This window comes from Dipodomys spectabilis, unplaced genomic scaffold (assembly GCF_019054845.1).
Source record: "Dipodomys spectabilis isolate Male_0828 unplaced genomic scaffold, ASM1905484v1 ptg000034l, whole genome shotgun sequence".
In the NCBI taxonomy this organism is placed as follows: Eukaryota; Metazoa; Chordata; class Mammalia; order Rodentia; family Heteromyidae; genus Dipodomys; species Dipodomys spectabilis.
In genome coordinates, this window is record NW_024870711.1 from 11,348,500 (window position 1) to 11,373,370 (window position 24,871).

The window sequence follows — 24,871 nt, forward strand, 5'->3', positions numbered from 1 at the left end:
GGAGGAGGTGAGGGGTCACTGTGCACAGGAGCAGGTGTGGAGGAGGTGAGGGGTCACTGTACAGGAGCAGGTGTGGAGGAGGTGAGGGGTCACTGTGCACAGGAGCAGGTGTGGAGGAGGTGAGGGGTCACTGCACAGGAGCAGGTGTGGAGGAGGTGAGGGGTCACTGCACAGGAGCAGGTGTGGAGGAGGTGAGGGGTCACTGTGCACAGGAGCAGGTGTGGAGGAGGTGAGGGGTCACTGTGAACAGGAGCAGGTGTGGAGGAGGTGAGGGGTCACTGTACAGGAGCAGGTGTGGAGGAGGTGAGGGGTCACTGTGCACAGGAGCAGGTGTGGAGGAGGTGAGGGGTCACTGCACAGGAGCAGGTGTGGAGGAGGTGAGGGGTCACTGTACAGGAGCAGGTGTGGAGGAGGTGAGGGGTCACTGTGCACAGGAGCAGGTGTGGAGGAGGTGAGGGGTCACTGTGTACAGGAGCAGGTGTGGAGGAGGTGAGGGGTCACTGTGCACAGGAGCAGGTGTGGAGGAGGTGAGGGGTCACTGTGCGCAGGAGCAGGTGTGGAGGAGGTGAGGGGTCACTGTGCACAGGAGCAGGTGTGGAGGAGGTGAGGGGTCACTGTGCACAGGAGCAGGTGTAGAGGAGGTGAAGGGTCACTGTGCACAGGAGCAGGTGTGGAGGAGGTGAGGGGTCACTGTGCACAGGGGCATGTGTGGAGGAGGTGAGGGGTCACTGTGCACAGGAGCAGGTGTGGAGGAGGTGAGGGGTCACTGTACAGGAGCAGGTGTGGAGGAGGTGAGGGGTCACTGTGCACAGGAGCAGGTGTGGAGGAGGTGAGGGGTCACTGCACAGGAGCAGGTGTAGAGGAGGTGAGGGGTCACTGTGTACAGGAGCAGGTGTGGAGGAGGTGAGGGGTCACTGTGCGCAGGAGCAGGTGTGGAGGAGGTGAGGGGTCACTGTGCACAGGGGCATGTGTGGAGGAGGTGAGGGGTCACTGTGCACAGGAGCAGGTGTGGAGGAGGTGAGGGGTCACTGTGTACAGGAGCAGGTGTGGAGGAGGTGAGGGGTCACTGTGCACAGGAGCAGGTGTGGAGGAGGTGAGGGGTCACTGCACAGGAGCAGGTGTGGAGGAGGTGAGGGGTCACTGTGCACAGGAGCAGGTGTGGAGGAGGTGAGGGGTCACTGTGTACAGGAGCAGGTGTGGAGGAGGTGAGGGGTCACTGTGCACAGGAGCAGGTGTGGAGGAGGTGAGGGGTCACTGTGCACAGGAGCAGGTGTGGAGGAGGTGAGGGGTCACTGTGCACAGGAGCAGGTGTGGAGGAGGTGAGGGGTCACTGTGCACAGGAGCAGGTGTGGAGGAGGTGAGGGGTCACTGTGCACAGGAGCAGGTGTAGAGGAGGTGAGGGGTCACTGTGCACAGGAGCAGGTGTGGAGGAGGTTAGGGGTCACTGTGCACAGGAGCAGGTGTGGAGGAGGTGAGGGGTCACTGTGCACAGGAGCAGGTGTGGAGGTGAGGGGTCACTGTGCACAGGAGCAGGTGTGGAGGAGGTGAGGGGTCACTGTGCACAGGAGCAGGTGTGGAGGAGGTGAGGGGTCACTGTACAGGAGCAGGTGTGGAGGAGGTGAGGGGGTCACTGTGCACAGGAGCAGGTGTGGAGGAGGTGAGGGGTCACTGTGCACAGGGGCAGGTGTGGAGGAGGTGAGGGGTCACTGCACAGGAGCAGGTGTAGAGGAGGTGAGGGGTCACTGCACAGGAGCAGGTGTGGAGGTGAGGGGTCACTGCACAGGAGCAGGTGTGGAGGAGGTGAGGGGTCACTGTGTGCAGGAGCAGGTGTGGAGGAGGTGAGGGGTCACTGTGCACAGGAGCAGGTGTGGAGGAGGTGAGGGGTCACTGTGCACAGGAGCAGGTGTGGAGGAGGTGAGGGGTCACTGTGCACAGGAGCAGGTGTGGAGGAGTTGAGTGTGTCGCTGTCCAGCGAGATCATTTTACTGGCAGTGGCAGTTGAGGTTTGGGGCGGCCCTCAGGGTGCATTCAGATGCCAGGGAGGGTGTCCATGGAGTGTGGTCATCAATGGGGCTCATTCTCCTCAGCCACACTCACGTGCTCCCCAGTGAGCACCAGGCCCGGGCCTGCGGTGTCCGTTCCGCCTCATGTGGGGCTGCTGGGCTTCACACCTCTGCCTGGAGGCCATGCAGCAGCTGGAGGGAGGCCCCTTCCGCTGTGCTCTTCTGTTTCTCAAAGCATCTCTGGAAGAGTCCACCCTCGTGACACTGTGCTTTCCTCGTCCTGCAAAGGTGCAGGTGAGCCCTAGTGGATTCATTTGAGTTACTCAATAACTTCTTCAGTGTTGTTGCATGCTTTGTAATTTGAGGATTTTAAAAATGGAAAAAGATGGAAGAAAGCATGCTTTCACAGGGAAACAAAAGAACAGGGGTGTTTGTGGAATTGTTTCTAATAGTCTTTCCTTGCCCATTTGCAGAAAAAGCAAGACATTTACAATCCATGAGGGAAAAACACTCCCTGGGTAGCATCTTACACATAACTCGTGTGCTGGAAATTTAAACTGATGGTGCAGTGAACATTTCTGTTTTGTGCCCTGTGTCGCACACTGGCCTGCGATGTGCTAGCTGTATTTTTTATGTCTGTTATACATAGACCAAAGCCAATCTGCACCATCCTTAACAGTCTCCTATCAAGTAGCAATGACCGTTGAACTCTTAGAGGTCAATGGAGAATGTATGACCCTCCGTCCTTTTGCCAAGGAGTGGGTAATTCATACCTCTTGTGCAGCTTTTCTTAATCCTTGGGAAATACATCTCAAGAACAGTACTGGAATTACTTTTGGAGTGTCGGACCTGCTGGAATATGGATTCTTGGTTGGGTTCATCAACTGCTGGTTCAGGGCCCTCACTCAGTAATGAACCACACAGAAAGATCAATGCAGATTTACATCTGCCCATCCCACAGCTCCCCACTCAGCTGTCATAGTTAAAATATGTTGCGGTAATACACTGGGAACATTATACACTGGGTATAATGTTCAGATATGTGCATGGCTATTGGAGCTGTGGCTTTCGAGTTGCCTCTGTTGTTTCTGTCTCTGATGTGCATGGTGGGAAGTTCAGACACAGCAGTGGCCATCAGGAAACCAAAAAAACAAGCTCTTGGGAAGCTCAGCTCAGAGGGCAGCGCATAGGCATCATTTAGCTTCTCTGTCTCCCTCTCCTTCCCTTTGTCCCTCCCTCCACCATTCCTCCTTTTCCTTTTTCTGTAACATTTGCATTATTTGTCTCGCTTTCTGTGAGGAAGTGTCCTTGCAGAGGTCAGCCGAGGACAGAGCAGCTTCAGCACACCAGAGGCCCTTTGTTGTAGGAACTAGGACTAAAGAGGAGGCAGATTCCAGGCCTGTTTCTTTCTCACTCATCTTTTAACCAATAGTGTTCAGTGTCCTGGAAATGTCACCCTGCTCTCCCAGGTCACCCTGAGTGATGCCACTTGGGGTGGGAAGTTAGACACATGGGCCTGCTGTCACCTCCAACTGTACAAGTTCATGATTCTCAGTACAGTCCTATAGCCCTGGTGACCCTGTTGCAAACTATGGCTAGCATTCCCAGACGGCTGTCCATCCAATGCAAGGTCCAGACAGCTGTCCATCTAATGCAAAGTCCAGACAGCTGTCCATCCACTGCAAAGTACAGACAGATGTCCATTCAACAATGCAAAGTCCAGATGACTATCCATCCAATGCAAAGTACAGACAGATGTCCATCCAATGCAAAGTCCAGATGACTATCCATCCAATGCAAAGTACAGACAGATGTCCATCCAATGCAAAGTCCAGACAGATGTCCATCCAATGCAAAGTCCAGACAGATGTCCATCCAATGCAAAGTCAAGGCAGATGTCCATCCAATGCAAAGTCAAGGCAGATGTCCATCCAATGCAAAGTCCAGACAGATGTCCATCCAATGCAAAGTCAAGGCAGATGTCCATCCAATGCAAAGTCCAGACAGATGTCCATCCAATGCAAAGTCAAGGCAGATGTCCATCCAATGCAAAGTCAAGGCAGATGTCCATCGAATGCAAGGTCAAGGCAGATGTCCATCCAATGCAAAGTCCAGACAGATGTCCATCCAATGCAAAGTACAGACAGATGTCCATCCAATGCAAAGTCCTGACAGATGTCCATTCAATGCAAAGTCTAGACAGATGTCCATCCAATGCAAAACCAAGGCAGATGGTTCGTCTAATGCAAAGTCTAGACAGATGTCCATCCAATGCAAAACCAAGGCAGATGTCCATCCAATGCAAAGTCAAGGCAGATGTCCATCCAATGCAAAGTCTAGACAGATGTCCATCCAATGCAAAACCAAGGCAGATGGTCCGTCTAATGCAAAGTCTAGACAGATGTCCATCCAATGCAAAACCAAGGCAGATGTCCATCCAATGCAAAGTCTAGACAGATGTCCATCCAATTCAAAACCAAGGCAGATGTCCATCCAATGCAAAGTACAGACAGATGTCCATCCAATGCAAAACCAAGGCAGATGTCCATCCAATGCAAAGTCCAGACAGATGTCCATCCAATGCAAAGTCTAGACAGATGTCCATCCAATGCAAAGTCTAGACAGATGTTTACTCAATGAAGAGTCAAGGCAGCTGTCCATCCGATGCAAAGTCAAGGCCCATCTAGGCAGAGACCACCTGTACCTCAGAACTGCCCAAGAAGGAGGAAGTATTTTATCCAGTGCTGTGTTCTTTCTGTCTCTTGACACCCTATTTGTTAAAGGAAATAAAACAAGCAGCTGTGTGAACACCAAGCCTATAGTAGCGATCACCCAAGCATAATTCCCACAGGGCACCCTGGGAGGTATCGCCCCGCAGAGGAGGCCAGGGCTCTCTGTCACCAGGCCTGATGAGCTTTAGATCCACAGCTCTTCTGCTCCCCACCACTCGGTTTTGGTCTGTTCAGACTTTGGGCTGTCACCTCAGCCGGGGTTTCCACTAACAGTGACGTTTCATCCACCGCCACGTGGCCACTCTTGTGTCCCTTGACAGGGAGGAGACATGAGAAACTCTCAGAGCAAACAAGCTGTGTCCCAGGAGGATATCCAGAGCCTGTGCTGGCCCACGCGGTCCCCTGATGTGGGAGTTGTGACTCCAGTCTCTGCCAAGGGCCCTCCTCAGGTTCAGCCCTGTGGACTTGCAGCACGGCACAGCACGAACACTTGATGACGTGAAGGTGGGAGGGAGGAGGGAGGCGGCCGAAGAGAAGACATGGAATGGTGGGAGGTCAAGCCCGCTGGGAAGGAAGCCAGCACGGCCGTCTAAAGCAACTTCTGCCTCTCTCGCTTTGTGTTGTGGGGGCTCTGTTCTCTCCAGAACTCACGCTGTCAGTTCCCTCATGGGACACCAAGACACTGTGACACTTGGCTCCACCTTCAAGAAGCTTTCAAGATGCTATTTGCTTCTTTTGTTTTTGTTTGTCTGTCATGGGGCTTGAACTCTGGGCCTGGGCACTGTCCCTCTGCTGTTCAGCTCTTCAGCTCTACCTCTTGAGCCACAGCACCACTTCCTCAAGATGATATTTGATCACACCCTAATTAGAGGTATAATTTTCTCGCAAAATGAAACATTCTTAACCAAGACTGTAGAAATGAATGCTATAGAAAACTAAACCCATTAATTCAAGAATTATTTTAAAAGGTAAAATTTTGTCCTTTTTTTTTTCCTTTTCTTGTATTGCCAGCACTTATTTCCCAAACTCTTTTTACTTCTGTCTTTATAAAGTTTCAGATCTGCCTAAAGTCCTATGAGGTGTGACTAACAAAAGCTCCTCCTCAGACAGAATCTTCTAGAAGAGCTGGGAGAGGGGAGCTAACGAGAGGGCCTGTGGCTGTCCCCCACATCAGCCACTGTGCCATCCCTGGGAACAGTCGGTCTGCCCTGGTGTGGATGAGCCTCCATCTTCCCACATTGCCCTGGAGTGTGGCACAGTGGTCAGTGCCCCCCAGGGTCTGCCTTGCCCTTCCTAGCTCTGTTCTATGGCTCTGGCCTCAGTTAGCCCCCAAACTGCACAGCTAGGAGATTGGGGACCTCAAGGGCCTCGGGGACTTAGGGACACAAGGCTGACACCAACACTTGATGTCTCTGCCTCCCAAAGACTCAACACAACAGAATCCTCACACCTCGGCCAAACGAAGGTGTCCTTGGCAGCTTCAGGACGTGTCCTTGGATGACCTTGCTCGGACATGATGCTCATTCAGGGGAAACAGAGGAAGAAATAAAGGATGGTGGTTGGAGAGCAGTGAGCCCTGTTGCTGAACTGGCTGAACCCCGGTGGAAGCTGGGTGCTCCCCTCTCAGGCAGCTCCATGACTGCTTCCAGACCTTGCCATCTTGTCTCTGTGCATGGGGATGCCAGCTCCCTGCCAGGGATCTCCATGCCTCCATCTGTTGCACTGAGTCCGCGAAGATACCTGTCTGGAGCCAAAAGTTGAGTCTCTCAACATAATAGGCTTGACTATCTCACTGGAACATCTTGAGGCTGAGTTTACAGAATCCGACCCTCATCCTGCCCTAAGTAAACATCCTGCAGCTACTAAAGACCACCTTTTCACCACGCCCTAAGTCCAAACATATAAATACCCTTGTGTGAAAAATAAAAATTGGCAGCTTGATCAGAATCCTTGTCTTGCTGTCATTCTTCGTGTCTCTTGTCCCTTCATTCCTTCTAACTTAGGTTCACTGCCCTCACTGACGTCCTGCGGGTCGGGACAGATACCTGCTGCTTCTCATCACTGATCATCAGAAGTGAAACTGAGGAGGGAAGCGGAGACAGCTAAGGGACCTTCCAGCAAAGGGCGAAGGGGTTGGAGCCCTGGTGCAGGTGGTAGGGCTCCTGCCAGTGAGCAAAAGCATCAGATACCCCATTTGAGTCCCAGTCTTGGTCCAAACAAAAGAGAAAGGGTGACGGGACTTTTCCAGCTGCTGGACCTGACCTTAGCTAGTGCCAGGCCTTAGCTACTTTGGATTGAGACTGTGCAAGAACAGGAAACAGAAAACAGGAAGAGATGTCCCCGGCAGACAACGCAGCAGGAGGGGGCCATGGATTTCCTTGAACAACATTGGCAGGCCTGCAGGTTCACAGCGCCAGGGTTGCTGTTGCTTTGGGCTCTGATGGAATTTCACATCGCCGTCCCCTGTGGACCAGTGTCAGAGCATGGTCCCCCAGGAGTGCGTCTACCATTCCCAGCACAGCAGGCAGTTCTGCTGCCAGCTCTCCACCAGCCTTTGATTCTCCAGGTGATATCTGACAAGCCACGGACCCCTGGTTCTCAGAAGCCACTCCTGGTACATTCCTCTAGGGTGGGAGAGAGAAGTCTGTCACCACCCCCCACATCCATGTGAGAGAAGGAGGCCAGGAAATTAGAGCTCTCAAGAAGCTCTGCGAGGACAGCCAGGATGGTGACAGCTGAAAATCTGCACACTCGGAGCCAAGCTATGGAAGACCCAACCCAGAGCCCTGGCTTCCTTCCAGAAGGCACAGTGATCAGGGACACTGCCACCTGGTGGCCGGCTGGGCAGGCTCAGGAGCAGACCTCCGGCACAGCTCCCAGGGAGGCGATTTGTGGGACTGTGCGGTGCTCTGTGATGATAATGAGCCTTCCACAGTGTGTGATATGCAAATAATACAGCGCTGATTAGAGAGCCAGTCTGTGAGCCTCGCGAGGTGAAAGCTCCATTCGCCTTCTGGCTTGACGTGCGCTGATTTCTTTTTTAACCCCCCATTAAATTCTGCTTTCGGCACCTCGGATAAAATATTTAGTGGCGGGGAAAAGGTGGCAGATGCCAGCAGGAATAAATAAGATTTCTCTGTATTTAGAATGAGGCCATTTATTTCCGAGTACAGATCTATCGGGCATGTTATTTATGTCCCTCGCAATTTTCTGGAACCCAGTTTTCTCAGGGTGCTTTGACTCATTTTTTTTTCCGCCCTCCAAATACCTCCGCAGTGAAGTAGCCAAGCCAGGCACAGCTACCATCTGAACCCGAGGAGCCGGGTCCTGTGGGATGGCCTGAAGCCCACTGGCTGGAATCCATTTTGATCCATCTCTTGTCTCATTAAAAGGCCTGCAGCACTGACATTACCCAGACTGATTCTCTGTGAGTGACGGCCCGAGTTGCGGGATGGAGTGTGGTGTAGCAGACAGGCCAATGTCTGGTACTCTGGGGTGTGGCAGAGCCAGATCCTGAGTTCATGGGAAGACATGTCATAGACCCTTATATCCCAAAACACACTGTGAAGGTGTGGGAGTCCCCACAGGACCTCCAGCGTCTCCTGCCTGGGTCCCCACATGAGAAAGGCAGGGCGGCCGCGGGTTCAAATGCAGTGCCGATCCCTCAATCCCCAGGGGTGGTGGGTGAGGGGCTTGTTGAGTACCAAGCCCCAACATGCTGCTTTGGAAACCCCACTCCAGGTACCAGGCTGCTCGTCCACACTCCTAGAAATATCCGCCTGGGTTGATTTAAGACCTAGAGTGCTGTAATCCCAGCAGCCAGGATGACTTCCTTTTCTTTGCTTCAGATCACAATTGGCCAAAGAGCCTCAGGAGAAAGCTGACCATAGAATGGTTCCATTGGTGCCCCGCTTAGATTTGGGGGCAAAGGAGAAACCGAGTGAGTGTTGCTTCTCACTGTAAAAACTTAAGTTGAAGTTCTCTGCCAGCTATCTCACAAAACAAACAGAAGATTCTCTGGAGCCACTAGAGAACTATCTGATCCTGCAAAATGCCACCAAATTCCAGCGTCTCGCTTGGAGATGCGCGTCCTGCAGAGACAGGAGACCAGTCCCCAGGAGCCCCTCTGACTCAGACGCAAGTTCCCTTAAGACGGGAGGGACGCCATTCCCCGGAGGGCTTTGCAGGACCTGGAACTGTCTGCACGGTTTCTAGGATAGACCTGAGGAAGTGAGACAAATCCCGCTTTGCAGGGACATCGACGCCTCAGCCGAGTCTCCTCCCCAGCCAGTCTACTCCAGTTTATCTCATCTCAGTTTATTACAGAGACAACTTATAATCAGCGCCTTACCACTTCATTTCTACTTGCCATCTGGAGATCTGAAACCATCAGCTCTTTGGATGGTGTGAACCCCAGGATTGCACTGGCTCCCCATAACTTGGCAGTGAAGCATCCGGTGTGGGTGTGGGAGCAGAAAGGGCGCTGGGTGCAGGCATTGCCACGCAACGGCGGTGGCATTCTACCTCACGGGCACTGTGAGGCCAGGCCAGACACCCACCACCCACCTGCGGGCCCTTGGCTTCTTCATCTGCAGCCTGGGCATGGCAGTGCTGGCCTTGTGGAGCCCATGAACGTCACAGCAGGTGCGGAGCCGGCACTCGCACACCGTGGCTCTGAGTCCTCATGCTGTTCTCGTGGCGGCAGCCCCTCGCCCAGCAGGAGGGGCTGTGATGCATTATCACTTGCTCCCTCATGGCCTTTGCGTTACTTCAGGAGACCGGTCGTAAGAAGTAGAGTACCCGCAACCCCAGGCACGGCTCGTGTCACACAGGGCGGAGGCCGGCGCTTGCTCTCTGCCAGGCTGGGTTGGTTGGTTTGGCTTAGGTGGTGTTGGGGTTATAGACTCAGGGTTTTGTGCTTCCTGGCAGGCCGTACTGCCTCATGCCTTCAGTCATTCCCTTTGCGGTGTTTTAGGGTCTTGTGTGTGTGCTCAGGCCTGCCTGGACACGGTCCTCCTGTTGACAAGCCTGTGTAGTCAGAGGGCAGGTGTGCGCCACCCGCCTCCTCCAGGCTCTTTATTGGCTGAGGTAGCATCTCGCAGACATTTTGCCCAGGCTGTGCTCTGTGGTCCTCTCCTATCTCTGACACCCTCTTGCATACCGCCTCCCCGGGTAGCTACAGTTACAGGCATGAGCCACCACTCCCAGCTCATCAGTCATGTTTAAACAGGATGTGGTATTGGCGTGGTAATTTTCTACAGGAAAGGGGGCTGGACCCTCCCTGTCTGCACCCCACCCCGACTCCCATCCCAGGAGCCAGCCTGGCCCTGTGTCTGTGCTGGCGCACAGCCTCCCCCATGCTGCCTGCAGCTCAGCTCACGCCACACCAGAGAAAGCCTTCCTCCCTCCCTCCACATCCAAGGAGGAGATCGGAGCTGCCTCTCCATCCATAGGACTGAGCAGCCAAGATGGGAAGATTCCCCTGGGGGCACTTGACCCTCATCACCTCCAGTGCAGACCGTTAACTCTTGGATTTGCCCTTGGTGCAGTTTCACACACGTAAATGACTGCGCTGCAAATAATGATGTTGACAAGGGAAGGGAAGCCCCGCCTCCCGGGCTGAGCCGTCATCAACTAGCAAATGCTCCCGCACGTCCCTTCCTTCTGACGCTGCAGTGATCCAGGAGGTGAAGGGGAGTGGACTCCTCCGTGCTCCTGAGCTGTGGTGCTTGTGCAGGAAGGAGAGCTCTGCATTGTGCTCCAAGAAAGAGTACGTGTGATTAATTTAGTTGGTGAAAGAGAGGGGCTCTTTTTGTGTTCCTGTGTGCACATCTCTGCTCTTCAACTCCACTTGGAGCGTGTCGTTTAAACGGCCACCTCATTGGACCAGGAGCCAGCGGACTGCAGAACGGAGCCGCCCATAACAATGCTAGTGTCAGGATCTCTCCCTTTCCCCTTAGCGTCTCACACTTAATTATAAATTCTCCTTAATGAGCAACCCACATCCTGCAAGAATTTTTTAAAAGCACCAAGGAACAGTGTACTAATGGGAGAGTTAAGGAAAATAAACCCAAGCTATCCGGGTTTTACAGCTGGCCTTGTCACATACGACCCATCTCCCCACGGCTGGAACTGAAGGAGACTGATCTCCCTTCCCCCCTCTGTCTCTCCCCCCCCTTCTATCCTCATACACACATGTGCGCGTGCATGCGCTGGACGCTCATCATCCCTGAGCAGAGTAGACTGGTCTGAAATTCTGTTTCAGCATCAGATCTTGTCATCCACAGCAGTGGTTTTTCCTGAACCCAGATTCTCTGAGCAGTGGCAACGCTCTGCTGATGGCTGATGGAATCAAGTGTTCCTGGCCCAGCTCCAGGCCTTCGCGGTTCCCGCAGGCTCCCCGCACACGCGGGCCCTCCTTCACCTGCACTGGTCTAGCCCTGGCAGCCCACTTTCCTTCTAGTCTAAGAGCGGGTCTGGAAATGGGTTGGGAACAGGCAGGCAGAACTGAGCCAGGACCCTCGGCCCCCCTCCAAGTGTGAGGGTGGGGTTGGCGTGTGGGTACCAGGCTGGGGACATGAGTCCTCTCTCTGGTCTCGGGAGAGAAGGAAGGGACCCTTGTTCTCTTCAGGGCTTTCCAGCACCTCTTCCTTTGCAGCCTGAGTTGGGGTTTTCCGGAGTGGGCCCTGGACTCTGGAAGGCGGCAGGTCTCCTGGTTGCCATCAGTGGGACTCGGCTCCTCCCATGGCCCCGTGCCATCTTGCTCTTTCCCAGCCATTTCTCCTGGGCTCTCCCTCCAGCCCAACCCTGCGCACAGCAGAGGGCCTGTTTCCCACCAGCCCGTCTGCTGGCATCTGTTCCTCGCTGTGCCGCGCAAGCGGTGAATGGCACATCGGGTGACACATCTGGCTCACCTCCTTCTAAACTCACACCTGAAAGCCACTCTTCTGGCTGCTAAGGATGGAAAACCACAAGCCCGGGGCCAGGCCTGCTGCGTTCTCCTTGTCTCTTACCTTCCCGGACCGCTCTCTGCGCATGAGCACCCAAAACGCTCCAGGTGGGCACCCGAGACTGTGGTACCGCCTGTGGGAATCAGGGGCCCAATCTCGCAGATGGAACAGGCAGCACAGTGAGGCAGAGCTGGGCCCCACGTCCCATCCTGGCCTGGGGGAGAGGCTGGGCTGTCACGGCTTCCAGAATCCCGAGGCTCCACAGTCCAGTGCTGCATCTCCAGAGGACCCCACTTTGACAGAGGGCCCCACATTGACATAGGCTCTCACAGGTGACAGAACCTCATGGTTACAGGGGACCTCACAGGTGACAGAGGACCTCACAGGTGACAGAGGATCTCACAGGTGACAGAGGACCTCACAGGTGACAGAGGACCTCACAGGTGACAGAGGATCTCACAGGTGACAGAGGACCTCACAGGTGACAGAGGACCTCACAGGTGACAGAGGACCTCACAGGTGACAGAGGGTCTCACAGGTGACAGAGGTCTCACAGGTGACAGAGGACCTCACAGGTGACAGGATCTCACAGGTGACAGAGGGTCTCACAGGTGACAGAGGACCTCACAGGTGACAGAGGGTCTCACAGGTGACAGGGGATCTCACAGGTGACAGAGGATCTCACAGGTGACAGGGGGTCTCACAGGGGACAGGACCTCACAGGTGACAGAGGGTCTCACAGGTGACAGAGGATCTCACAGGTGACAGAGGACCTCACAGGTGACAGGGGACCTCACAGGTGACAGAGGACCTCACAGGTAACAGAGGGTCTCACAGGTGACAGAGGGTCTCACAGGTGACAGAGGACCTCACAGGTGACAGAGGACCTCACAGGTGACAGAGGGTCTCACAGGTGACAGAGGGTCTCACAGGTGACAGAGGTCTCACAGGTGACAGAGGACCTCACAGGTGACAGGGGGTCTCACAGGTGACAGAGGACCTCACAGGTGACAGAGGGTCTCACAGGTGACAGAGGATCTCACAGGTGACAGAGGACCTCACAGGTGACAGAGGATCTCACAGGTGACAGAGGATCTCACAGGTGACAGAGGGTCTCACAGGTGACAGAGGATCTCACAGGTGACAGGGGATCTCACAGGTGACAGAGGATCTCACAGGTGACAGAGGACCTCACAGGTGACAGAGGGTCTCACAGGTGACAGAGGATCTCACAGGTGACAGAGGATCTCACAGGTGACAGAGGGTCTCACAGGTGACAGAGGATCTCACAGGTGACAGAGGATCTCACAGGTTACAGAGGACCTCACAGGTGACAGAGGGTCTCACAGGTGACAGGATCTCACAGGTGACAGAGGACCTCACAGGTGACAGAGGACCTCACAGGTGACAGAGGGTCTCACAGGTGACAGAGGGTCTCACAGGTGACAGAGGACCTCACAGGTTACAGAGGACCTCACAGGTGACAGAGGACCTCACAGGTGACAGGGGATCTCACAGGTGACAGAGGACCTCACAGGTGACAGAGGACCTCACAGGTGACAGAGGGTCTCACAGGTGACAGAGGACCTCACAGGTGACAGAGGACCTCACAGGTGACAGAGCGTCTCACAGGTGACAGGATCTCACAGGTGACAGAGGACCTCACAGGTGACAGAGGACCTCACAGGTGACAGAGGGTCTCACAGGTGACAGAGGACCTCACAGGTGACAGGGGATCTCACAGGTGACAGAGGATCTCACAGGTGACAGAGGGTCTCACAGGTGACAGAGGGTCTCACAGGTGACAGAGGACCTCACAGGTGACAGAGGACCTCACAGGTGATAGGGGACCTCACAGGTGACAGAGGATCTCACAGGTGACAGAGGGTCTCACAGGTGACAGGATCTCACAGGTGACAGAGGACCTCACAGGTGACAGGGGATCTCACAGGTGACAGAGGACCTCACAGGTGACAGGATCTCACAGGTGACAGAGGACCTCACAGGTGACAGAGGGTCTCACAGGTGACAGGATCTCACAGGTGACAGAGGGTCTCACAGGTGACAGAGGACCTCACAGGTGACAGAGGGTCTCACAGGTGACAGAGGGTCTCACAGGTGACAGAGGGTCTCACAGGTGACAGAGGGTCTCACAGGTGACAGAGGGTCTCACAGGTGACAGAGGACCTCACAGGTGATAGGGGACCTCACAGGTGACAGAGGACCTCACAGGTGACAGAGGGTCTCACAGGTGACAGAGGACCTCACAGGTGACAGAGGACCTCACAGGTGACAGGACCTCACAGGTGACAGAGGACCTCACAGGTGACAGAGGGTCTCACAGGTGACAGAGGACCTCACAGGTGACAGGGGGTCTCACAGGTGACAGAGGGTCTCACAGGTGACAGAGGGTCTCACAGGTGACAGAGGACCTCACAGGTGACAGAGGACCTCACAGGTGATAGGGGACCTCACAGGTGACAGAGGATCTCACAGGTGACAGAGGACCTCACAGGTGACAGAGGACCTCACAGGTGACAGGGGACCTCACAGGTGACAGGGGATCTCACAGGTGACAGAGGACCTCACAGGTGACAGGATCTCACAGGTGACAGAGGACCTCACAGGTGACAGAGGGTCTCACAGGTGACAGGATCTCACAGGTGACAGAGGGTCTCACAGGTGACAGAGGACCTCACAGGTGACAGAGGGTCTCACAGGTGACAGAGGGTCTCACAGGTGACAGAGGGTCTCACAGGTGACAGAGGGTCTCACAGGTGACAGAGGACCTCACAGGTGACAGGGGACCTCACAGGTGACAGGGGACCTCACAGGTGACAGAGGGTCTCACAGGTGACAGAGGACCTCACAGGTGACAGAGGACCTCACAGGTGACAGGACCTCACAGGTGACAGAGGACCTCACAGGTGACAGAGGGTCTCACAGGTGACAGAGGGTCTCACAGGTGACAGAGGACCTCACAGGTGACAGAGGACCTCACAGGTGACAGAGGACCTCACAGGTGACAGAGGGTCTCACAGGTGACAGAGGGTCTCACAGGTGACAGAGGACCTCACAGGTGACAGAGGACCTCACAGGTGACAGAGGACCTCACAGGTGACAGAGGGTCTCACAGGTGACAGAGGACCTCACAGGTGACAGGGGGTCTCACAGGTGACAGAGGACCTCACAGGTGACAGAGGACCTCACAGGTGATAGGGGACCTCACAGGTGACAGAGGATCTCACAGGTGACAGAGGGTCTCACAGGTGACAGAGGACCTCACAGGTGACAGGGGACCTCACAGGTGACAGGGGATCTCACAGGTGACAGAGGACCTCACAGGTGACAGGATCTCACAGGTGACAGAGGACCTCACAGGTGACAGAGGGTCTTACAGGTGACAGGATCTCACAGGTGACAGAGGGTCTCACAGGTGACAGAGGACCTCACAGGTGACAGAGGGTCTCACAGGTGACAGAGGGTCTCACAGGTGACAGAGGACCTCACAGGTGACAGAGGACCTCACAGGTGACAGAGGATCTCACAGGTGACAGAGGATCTCACAGGTGACAGGGGTCTTACAGGTAACAGGGAGTCTCACAGGTGACAGGGGGTCTCACAGGTGACAGGATCTCACAGGTAACAGAGGGTCTCACAGGTGACAGAGGACCTCACAGGTGACAGAGGACCTCACAGGTGACAGAGGACCTCACAGGTGACAGAGGGTCTCACAGGTGACAGGATCTCACAGGTGACAGAGGGTCTCACAGGTGACAGAGGGTCTCACAGGTGACAGGATCTCACAGGTAACAGAGGGTCTCACAGGTGACAGAGGGTCTCACAGGTGACAGAGGGTCTCACAGGTGACAGAGGACCTCACAGGTGACAGAGGACCTCACAGGTAACAGAGGGTCTCACAGGTGACAGAGGACCTCACAGGTGACAGAGGGTCTCACAGGTGACAGAGGACCTCACAGGTGACAGGATCTCACAGGTGACAGAGGACCTCACAGGTGACAGAGGGTCTCACAGGTGACAGGATCTCACAGGTGACAGAGGGTCTCACAGGTGACAGGGGATCTCACAGGTGACAGAGGATCTCACAGGTGACAGAGGACCTCACAGGTGACAGAGGGTCTCACAGGTGACAGAGGGTCTCACAGGTGACAGAGGACCTCACAGGTGACAGAGGATCTCACAGGTGACAGAGGATCTCACAGGTGACAGAGGGTCTCACAGGTGACAGGATCTCACAGGTGACAGAGGGTCTCACAGGTGACAGGATCTCACAGGTGACAGAGGGTCTCACAGGTGACAGGATCTCACAGGTGACAGAGGATCTCACAGGTGACAGAGGACCTCACAGGTGACAGAGGGTCTCACAGGTGACAGAGGGTCTCACAGGTGACAGAGGACCTCACAGGTGACAGAGGATCTCACAGGTGACAGAGGATCTCACAGGTGACAGAGGGTCTCACAGGTGACAGGATCTCACAGGTAACAGAGGGTCTCACAGGTGACAGAGGGTCTCACAGGTGACAGAGGGTCTCACAGGTGACAGGGGATCTCACAGGTGACAGAGGATCTCACAGGTGACAGAGGGTCTCACAGGTGACAGAGGGTCTCACAGGTGACAGGATCTCACAGGTAACAGAGGGTCTCACAGGTGACAGAGGGTCTCACAGGTGACAGAGGGTCTCACAGGTGACAGAGGACCTCACAGGTGACAGAGGACCTCACAGGTAACAGAGGGTCTCACAGGTGACAGAGGACCTCACAGGTGACAGAGGGTCTCACAGGTGACAGAGGGTCTCACAGGTGACAGAGGACCTCACAGGTGACAGGATCTCACAGGTGACAGAGGACCTCACAGGTGACAGAGGGTCTCACAGGTGACAGGATCTCACAGGTGACAGAGGGTCTCACAGGTGACAGAGGACCTCACAGGTGACAGAGGGTCTCACAGGTGACAGAGGGTCTCACAGGTGACAGAGGACCTCACAGGTGACAGAGGATCTCACAGGTGACAGAGGATCTCACAGGTGACAGGGGTCTTACAGGTAACAGGGAGTCTCACAGGTGACAGGGGGTCTCACAGGTGACAGGATCTCACAGGTAACAGAGGGTCTCACAGGTGACAGAGGACCTCACAGGTGACAGGGGGTCTCACAGGTGACAGAGGACCTCACAGGTGACAGAGGACCTCACAGGTGACAGAGGACCTCACAGGTGACAGAGGGTCTCACAGGTGACAGGATCTCACAGGTGACAGAGGGTCTCACAGGTGACAGAGGGTCTCACAGGTGACAGGATCTCACAGGTGACAGAGGGTCTCACAGGTGACAGAGGATCTCACAGGTGACAGGGGATCTCACAGGTGACAGAGGACCTCACAGGTGACAGAGGACCTCACAGGTGACAGAGGGTCTCACAGGTGACAGGATCTCACAGGTGACAGAGGGTCTCACAGGTGACAGAGGGTCTCACAGGTGACAGGATCTCACAGGTGACAGAGGGTCTCACAGGTGACAGAGGATCTCACAGGTGACAGGGGATCTCACAGGTGACAGAGGACCTCACAGGTGACAGAGGACCTCACAGGTGACAGAGGATCTCACAGGTGACAGAGGATCTCACAGGTGACAGAGGGTCTCACAGGTGACAGGATCTCACAGGTAACAGAGGGTCTCACAGGTAACAGAGGGTCTCACAGGTGACAGAGGGTCTCACAGGTGACAGAGGGTCTCACAGGTGACAGAGGACCTCACAGGTGACAGAGGGTCTCACAGGTGACAGAGGGTCTCACAGGTGACAGGATCTCACAGGTAACAGAGGGTCTCACAGGTGACAGAGGGTCTCACAGGTGACAGAGGGTCTCACAGGTGACAGAGGGTCTCACAGGTGACAGAGGACCTCACAGGTGACAGAGGACCTCACAGGTAACAGAGGGTCTCACAGGTGACAGAGGACCTCACAGGTGACAGAGGGTCTCACAGGTGACAGAGGATCTCACAGGTGACAGAGGACCTCACAGGTAACAGAGGGTCTCACAGGTGACAGGATCTCACAGGTAACAGAGGGTCTCACAGGTGACAGAGGGTCTCACAGGTGACAGAGGGTCTCACAGGTGACAGAGGACCTCACAGGTGACAGGGGGTCTCACAGGTGACAGAGGACCTCACAGGTGACAGAGGACCTCACAGGTGACAGAGGACCTCACAGGTGATAGGGGACCTCACAGGTGACAGAGGGTCTCACAGGTGACAGAGGATCTCACAGGTGACAGAGGACCTCACAGGTGACAGAGGGTCTCACAGGTGACAGAGGACCTCACAGGTGATAGGGGACCTCACAGGTGACAGAGGGTCTCACAGGTGACAGGATCTCACAGGTGACAGAGGGTCTCACAGGTGACAGAGGGTCTCACAGGTGACAGAGGACCTCACAGGTGACAGAGGGTCTCACAGGTGACAGGATCTCACAGGTGACAGAGGGTCTCACAGGTGACAGAGGGTCTCACAGGTGACAGAGGGTCTCACAGGTGACAGAGGACCTCACAGGTGACAGAGGGTCTCACAGGTGACAGAGGATCTCACAGGTGACAGAGGGTCTCACAGGTGACAGGATCTCACAGGTAACAGAGGGTCTCACAGGTGACAGAGGGTCTCACAGGTGACAGAGGGTCTCACAGGTGACAGGGGATCTCACAGGTGACAGAGGATCTCACAGGTGACAGAGGGTCTCACAGGTGACAGAGGGTCTCACAGGTGACAGGATCTCACAGGTAACAGAGGGTCTCACAGGTGACAGAGGGTCTCACAGGTGACAGAGGGTCTCACAGGTGACAGAGGGTCTCACAGGTGACAGAGGACCTCACAGGTGACAGAGGACCTCACAGGTGACAGAGGGTCTCACAGGTGACAGAGGGTCTCACAGGTGACAGAGGGTCTCACAGGTGACAGGATCTCACAGGTGACAGAGGGTCTCACAGGTGACAGTGGGTATCACAGGTGACAGGGTCTCACAGGTGACGGGGTCTCACAGGTGATGGGGGGCGGTATCTCAGGTGACAGAGGGTCTCACAGGTGACGGGTTCTCACAGGTGACAGGGATTTCACAGGTGACAGAGGGTCTCACAGTTGACAGAGGGTCTCACAGGTGACAGAGGATCTCACAGGTGACAGGATCTCACAGGTGACAGAGGACCTCACAGGTGACAGAGGGTCTCACAGGTGACAGGATCTCACAGGTGACAGAGGGTCTCACAGGTGACAGAGGGTCTCACAGGTGACAGAGGGTCTCACAGGTGACGGGTTCTCACAGGTGACAGGGATTTCACAGGTGACAGAGGGTCTCACAGTTGACAGAGGGTCTCACAGGTGACAGAGGATCTCACAGGTGACAGGATCTCACAGGTGACAGGATCTCACAGGTGACAGGATCTCACAGGTGACAGAGGGTCTCACAGTTGACAGAGGGTCTCACAGGTGTGGGGGCTGCAGGGCTGCTCTGGGACAGCAAGGACACACAGGAGGGTCACATATTCCCGCAGTACCCCAGCTGCCTCCAGACATGGGGAAGGAAGGAAAAGCCACCAGGCCATGTCCAACGGCTCTGCCAGGCCCCGTGTGGCCCCAGCGTCCGCACTAATGAAGCCTGAGCTCTCCGTGGTGAATCCCCCCCCACCTTGGTGATGTCTGCAGCCCCCCAGGACTGGCCCCTGGGGCTTCCTGCTACATCCCTTCCCCTTAATCTCCTCTGGTGGGCCTCCCACCCACCTTCGACCCGCCGACCCTGCCCTGCCTTGAGTCACATGCATGCATTTTATGTCTTTGGTGTCCCCGAAGCCCTCTCAGGGTTTGCTACAACTTCTGTGTGGCAGCTGAGCGGCTGCCTCTGCACGGTTCTCTTGGCTGTTATTTTACAACAGACGTAGAGGGCGTGAGTTTGTGTACCTCGATCCCTGTCGAGGGATCACCCAGGAGGGTGGCTGATTCCCTGTGCCGGCTTGTGTTTATGCCTTGTCAATGACACAGCGGAGGCCAGGCGTGCTGTGCGTCCCTGTAGCCCCGAACTCCGCACTCAGGACGTGAGTGAGAAGGGCCACGAGTTTGAGGCCAGCCTGGGCTCCATAGCCAGCTCAAAACCAAAACCAGAATTTCTCTTTCTGGATTTGACTTCAGACTCTATCAAAACCAATCCGCAGCTGGAAGTCTGAGGGACGGGATGCAAGGCCGCTCGTGGCTGAACAGTGAGGGAGTCGCCTGGCCACCTCTGTTCCCTCCACAATGGGGCCATTTGGCTTTTCTGACCAAAATCCAGCTGCCCTTTAAGGGCGGGGCCTGTATGGGCTTTGAACCTCATCCTTCCTTTGGGTCACCCGGGCCCCGCCCTCTGCCAGGCCGTCTTTCTTGGATTAGGGCTTGCCCAGCAGTCTTAGTGGATGTGTCTGAACCGGTCGTGCCTCGGTGGGAAGCGACTTGCTCAGGGTCCATGTTGAAAGTCATATTGAAATAACAATCTCAAATTGTGTAACAGTAGTCCAACTCACAAGGACTCCTTAGCAGAGAAAGGGCTCTATGCAAATGGGTAAAACACACTCAGGGAGAAAGGAAATCAAAGGAGATAGCTAACGTGCAATGGTCATCGGGAGGGGACATGGATTCCTTGGGCTCCCGGTGCTCAGATTTGTGCGACGTAGAAAACAGCTCCAGACAGCCAGTTCCTGTGGAGTTGAGCGTGGTGCCGCCTGGCCAGGGCTGACGTCTGGCCTCCCATTATTCCAGATCTGTGGAGCAGAGATCTATCTGCCCAGGAGCAAGGAAGATGGCTCTGAGATTGCCGCTGGTTCCCAGACCCCAGCGCTCACTCCCCTCCGGCCCCGCCCCACCCTGCCCTGCCCCACCCCGCCCCGCCCATTGCCTGCTCACACTTCTCTGCTTTGTCTCCCCCCCAGAGGAGATCCTGAAGACCCACATCGCACACTGGTGGTCTCCCGATGGCACACGGCTGGCCTACGCCACCATCAATGACTCCCGCGTGCCTGTCATGGAGCTGCCGACCTACACGGGCTCCCCGTACCCCTCCGTGAAGCCCTACCACTACCCCAAGGTAGGCACGTCATTCTGGGTCCCCAGCTGACTCCCGGTGTGGAGGCAGTCGCCACACGAGTGAGCACGAGCCGTGTGGAGCGCAGAGGAGAGAGGAGCCGTTCCTCACGGCATCGCGCGACGGTCTCTGTTCCGCTGACGTTGCTGCCTGGTTCCGCGTGTTTTCAATAATGGAGAGGGACCGTTGGTTGTGTGTCTGAGTTCCATGAGCACAAACCTAAATACGCCGTCCCCACCCTGTTCCTGCTGCTGCTGCTTAGGTTGTGGCTGTGCTATGGCAGGACTCCCATCCACCCTGGTCCCCTGCCTGGGCAGGGCACTGCCCTGCTGCAGTCTGAATGCCTGTGTCCCCGCCACACCAGCCACGGTGATGGGTGGGAGGGGTCTGGGCACGGTGGGGAGTGGGTGCCGAGAGCACCTCTCCCATCTCTGCTGCACCAGTTCCCTCGAGAAGACCCCCACCCAGGAGGAAGGAGCCCCCTGACGCTGGCTCTGACTGTGGACTTCCAGCCCCCAGACCTGGGAGATGTTCATGCCTGTGGTTTACCAGCCACTGGCTTTGGGCCTTTATTATAGCAACCCAAGCGGACAAAGACTGGTGTGTTCCAACCCAAAGGGCCAGAAGGACAGCCAGGGTCCAGCTTGGATGTCCGGGCAGGGCAACCAAACATGACTTTATCACCAAATCTCAGGGTCAGAGCACCGAGGGAAGCCTGAGGCTTCTAGAAGGTGCTCGCACAGGGCCAGCTGCTGACTGCCGCCTTCACTAGACATCGCCAAGGCCAGCAGCCAGGCAGATGTGTGCCTTGTCTGTGCCCTCCCCCGAGGCAGCCTCCGGCCTCTGCCAGGAACAGCTTGGTCCACAGCATCCCCACTGCCAGACCACTCTGCAGGTCTAGAGCGCTGGCCTCGGGTCCACCAGAACCCTGGATCTGAGGCCTAGCTCACACACAGAGACCTCATACCCTGAGTGCAGAAACAGGGTCTGCGGGGGGTCCTGGAGCCACAGTGAGAGGAAAGAAACATCCTGGCATGTCCACCGGCTGCCACAACATAAGTCTGCTCAGACAACAGGAATCTGCTTCCACTCCGGAGGCTGGAGTCCTGGAGCAGGGCTCTGAGTGCACCTGGTCTCTTCCTGGCTTCCAAACTGCCAGGCACATAGTGGGGCCACAGAAAGCCCTGGTCTCTAATTACCACTTCCAAACACCATCATGTTGAAAGCTAGAGTCTCAGCATCTGAACTCGAGGCCATGTTCAGGCCATAAAAGCCGGCATGCAGACTTGTGGTTACTGTCTGTGGGGTCCACAGGGATGAACATGCATTCTCCAGGGACACATGTCTGTCTCCTTTCTGTCCTCCATGATTCACTAGCCATCTGCACACACGTGGATGGGCCCTGGATGGTTCCTGTGTTCCCCAACAGCCGCTCTGCACTGGACATAACTCTGTATTACTTGGGAGTTTAGGGCCGACTGGAAACACAGTAAACGGGACCAAGTCAGATCTTCCTAAACTTCCACTTTCCTCCAACACACATGTATATGTGTGTGCACAGACGTGTGTATATTTCATGCACACACACACACATAAAATACCAGCCTTTGATCTTCCACCACCCAGAGGTGGAATGGTCTCTGGGGACCCCTCCAGGAGAAGTCCCCTGATCTAGAAGTGGTTGGAGGCCCCTCCGTTTGCAGTCAGCTCTGAGATAGGTGCTCTCAACGCTGGATCGCTCAGGACTGCATAGTTTGAACAGGAAAGCAACATATTCTGGCCAACAGACATACTTCCAGTGCATGTGGGGTGCAGAGGAGACCCCTGTCTCCCCCAGAGTGAGAAAATACCTGGTCTCCCGCAGCCCCTTCCCGGCCAGCGCCCGTTCCCCAGAGAAAGGAAGGACAGAGCTGAGTGGCGCCCTGCCCCTGGGTGGAGGACTTGAGTGCGACGGGAGCTGACCAATATTCTCCCCTGCTCCCTCGCCCTCCCGCCTCCTCCTCTCCTAACCGAATCCTTCCATCCCATCATGGCTTCCCAATCCACTGGATTCTCTGTCCTCAACGTAGATTTCACTCCACAGCACTGAGCTCCGGAGTTCCTTAAGACCCACTGCAGAGCGGAGGCCTGCAGAGCAGAGGCCCTCCCTGCAGAGTGGAGGCCTGCAGAGCGGAGGCATGCAGGGAGGAGGCCTGCAGAGCGGAGGCCTGCAGAGCGGAGGCCTGCAGAGAGGAGGCCTGCAGAGTGGAGGCCCTCCCTGCAGAGCGGAGGCCTGCAGAGCAGAGGCCCTCCCTGCAGAGCGGAGGCCTGCAGAGAGGAGGCCTGCAGAGTGGAGGCCTGCAGAGCGGAGGCCTGCAGAGGGGAGGCCTGCAGAGTGGAGGCCTGCAGAGAGGAGGCCTGCAGAGTGGAGGCCCTCCCTGCAGAGCGGAGGCCTGCAGAGGGGAGGCCTGCAGAGTGGAGGCCTGCAGAGGAGGCCTGCAGAGAGGAGGCCCTGCAGAGGAGGTCTGCAGAGTGGAGGCCTGCAGAGAGGAGGCCTACAGAGTGGAGGCCCTCCCTGCAGAGCGGAGGCCTGCAGAGCAGAGGCCTACAGAGGGGAGGCCTGCAGAGCGGAGGCCTGCAGAGAGGAGGCCCTCCCTGCAGAGCGGAGGCCTGCAGAGTGGAGGCCTACAGAGGGGAGGCCTGCAGAGCGGAGGCCTGCAGAGAGGAGGCCTGCAGAGAGGAGGCCTGCAGAGAGGAGGCCCTGCAGAGGGGAGGCCTGCAGAGCAGAGGCCTGCAGAGAGGAGGCCCTGCAGAGTGGAGGCCTGCAGAGGGGAGGCCTGCAGAGAGGAGGCCCTGCAGAGTGGAGGCCTGCAGAGGGGAGGCCTGCAGAGCGGAGGCCCTTTCCACAGGGGAAGCCGCTTGTTCACATCTCTGTCCCTGTCCCCACAGGCTGGCAGTGGAAACCCCAGTATCTCCCTGCACGTGACTGGCCTGAACGGACCTGCCCATGACCTGGAGATGACGCCGCCAGATGACCCCCGCATGAGGTAAGCCCCTCTGCTCGCTCTGAGCAAAACGAAGATAAAAGCATGCTCAAGGGGCCTTGAGGATCTGGTTTCTTAGCATTAACCTTCCAAGCAGTAGATCCACTTTCCGAAAGCGTTCCTTACTCCTTGGTGATGTTCCTGGAGAACAGAAAACCAAAACCCAACCAGCAAGGACTGCCGTTTCCTCTGGGCTCCGCGGGGCTCCGCGGGAGGCCGGGCCCCCCGGGAACATGTCTGCACCCTGTGGGTCTCACCTGGGCCGTGGTGCCCTGGACACGGCAGACGGTGACACGTGTGCATGTGCTGCTGCAGGGTTCCCAAGGAACTCCATGCGCGTGGGCATCCTGTAAACAGTGCCCTGTCTCTAGAGCAGGGCTGAGTGGCCAGGCACTGCGGTGTGCGCTGTGAGGAGACCAGGCCTCCCGGAGGAGCGTCTGTGCTGTGGGGGTAACGTGTGGCAGTGTCGTGGATAATGCAACTGTAGCGCTTGTGCTCACAGGGCGAGCCTGGTGTCGTGGGCATCTGGCTAGCTTTGCCCCAGCAGTCTGGACGCGGATGATGATACCTCTGGAGCCCAGTCACATCATCAAGCTCACTTTTGTGAGAATGCTGGGGGGGCGGGGGGCTTACGGTGGCCTACGGGCCACTCACCCACGGATCCCTGCAATTCTACAACTGAGTTTGTCTGGGCATGCCGTGCCGGAGCCTCGGCAAACACCCAGTCCAAGCACTGCAGCTGGGCTGGCTGCCCGCTCTAGGGCAGGGAGAGAAGCTTGGCCGTGCTCTGGATAATGTTCCCCACGAGGCTTCCTGTGCCGCCCGGCCCAGCCCCGCCGCGTGAGCCGGGGCCATGCGCAGTTCGCTGGAGGTCTTTCCACCTTCCGTCTTCAGTAGTGCCTAATCCAGGGTCCTGCAGGGGCAGACAAAGCACTGAACTCTGGTGCTCTGTGAGGGTTGGCCTCTCCCTTCCTTGCTCTGGACTGGTCCCCCCAACCAGGGAGGCCAAAGTCTCCCCTAAAGGCCAAGGCACTTGGCCCCCAGATGGCTGC

At 56.3% G+C, this 24,871-nt stretch overlaps 1 protein-coding gene across 1 annotated transcript in view; it reads left to right on the top strand.

Moving 5' to 3' along the window:
• The window catches only part of Dpp6 (dipeptidyl peptidase like 6), a 456,045-nt gene that overhangs the window by 369,117 nt on the left and 62,057 nt on the right, over nucleotides 1–24,871 (top strand). The window contains exons 9-10 of the mRNA XM_042677192.1: nucleotides 20,645–20,799; nucleotides 23,725–23,822. Coding sequence (XP_042533126.1) covers nucleotides 20,645–20,799; nucleotides 23,725–23,822 — 253 coding nt within the window. The remainder of the gene's footprint in view (nucleotides 1–20,644; nucleotides 20,800–23,724; nucleotides 23,823–24,871) is intronic.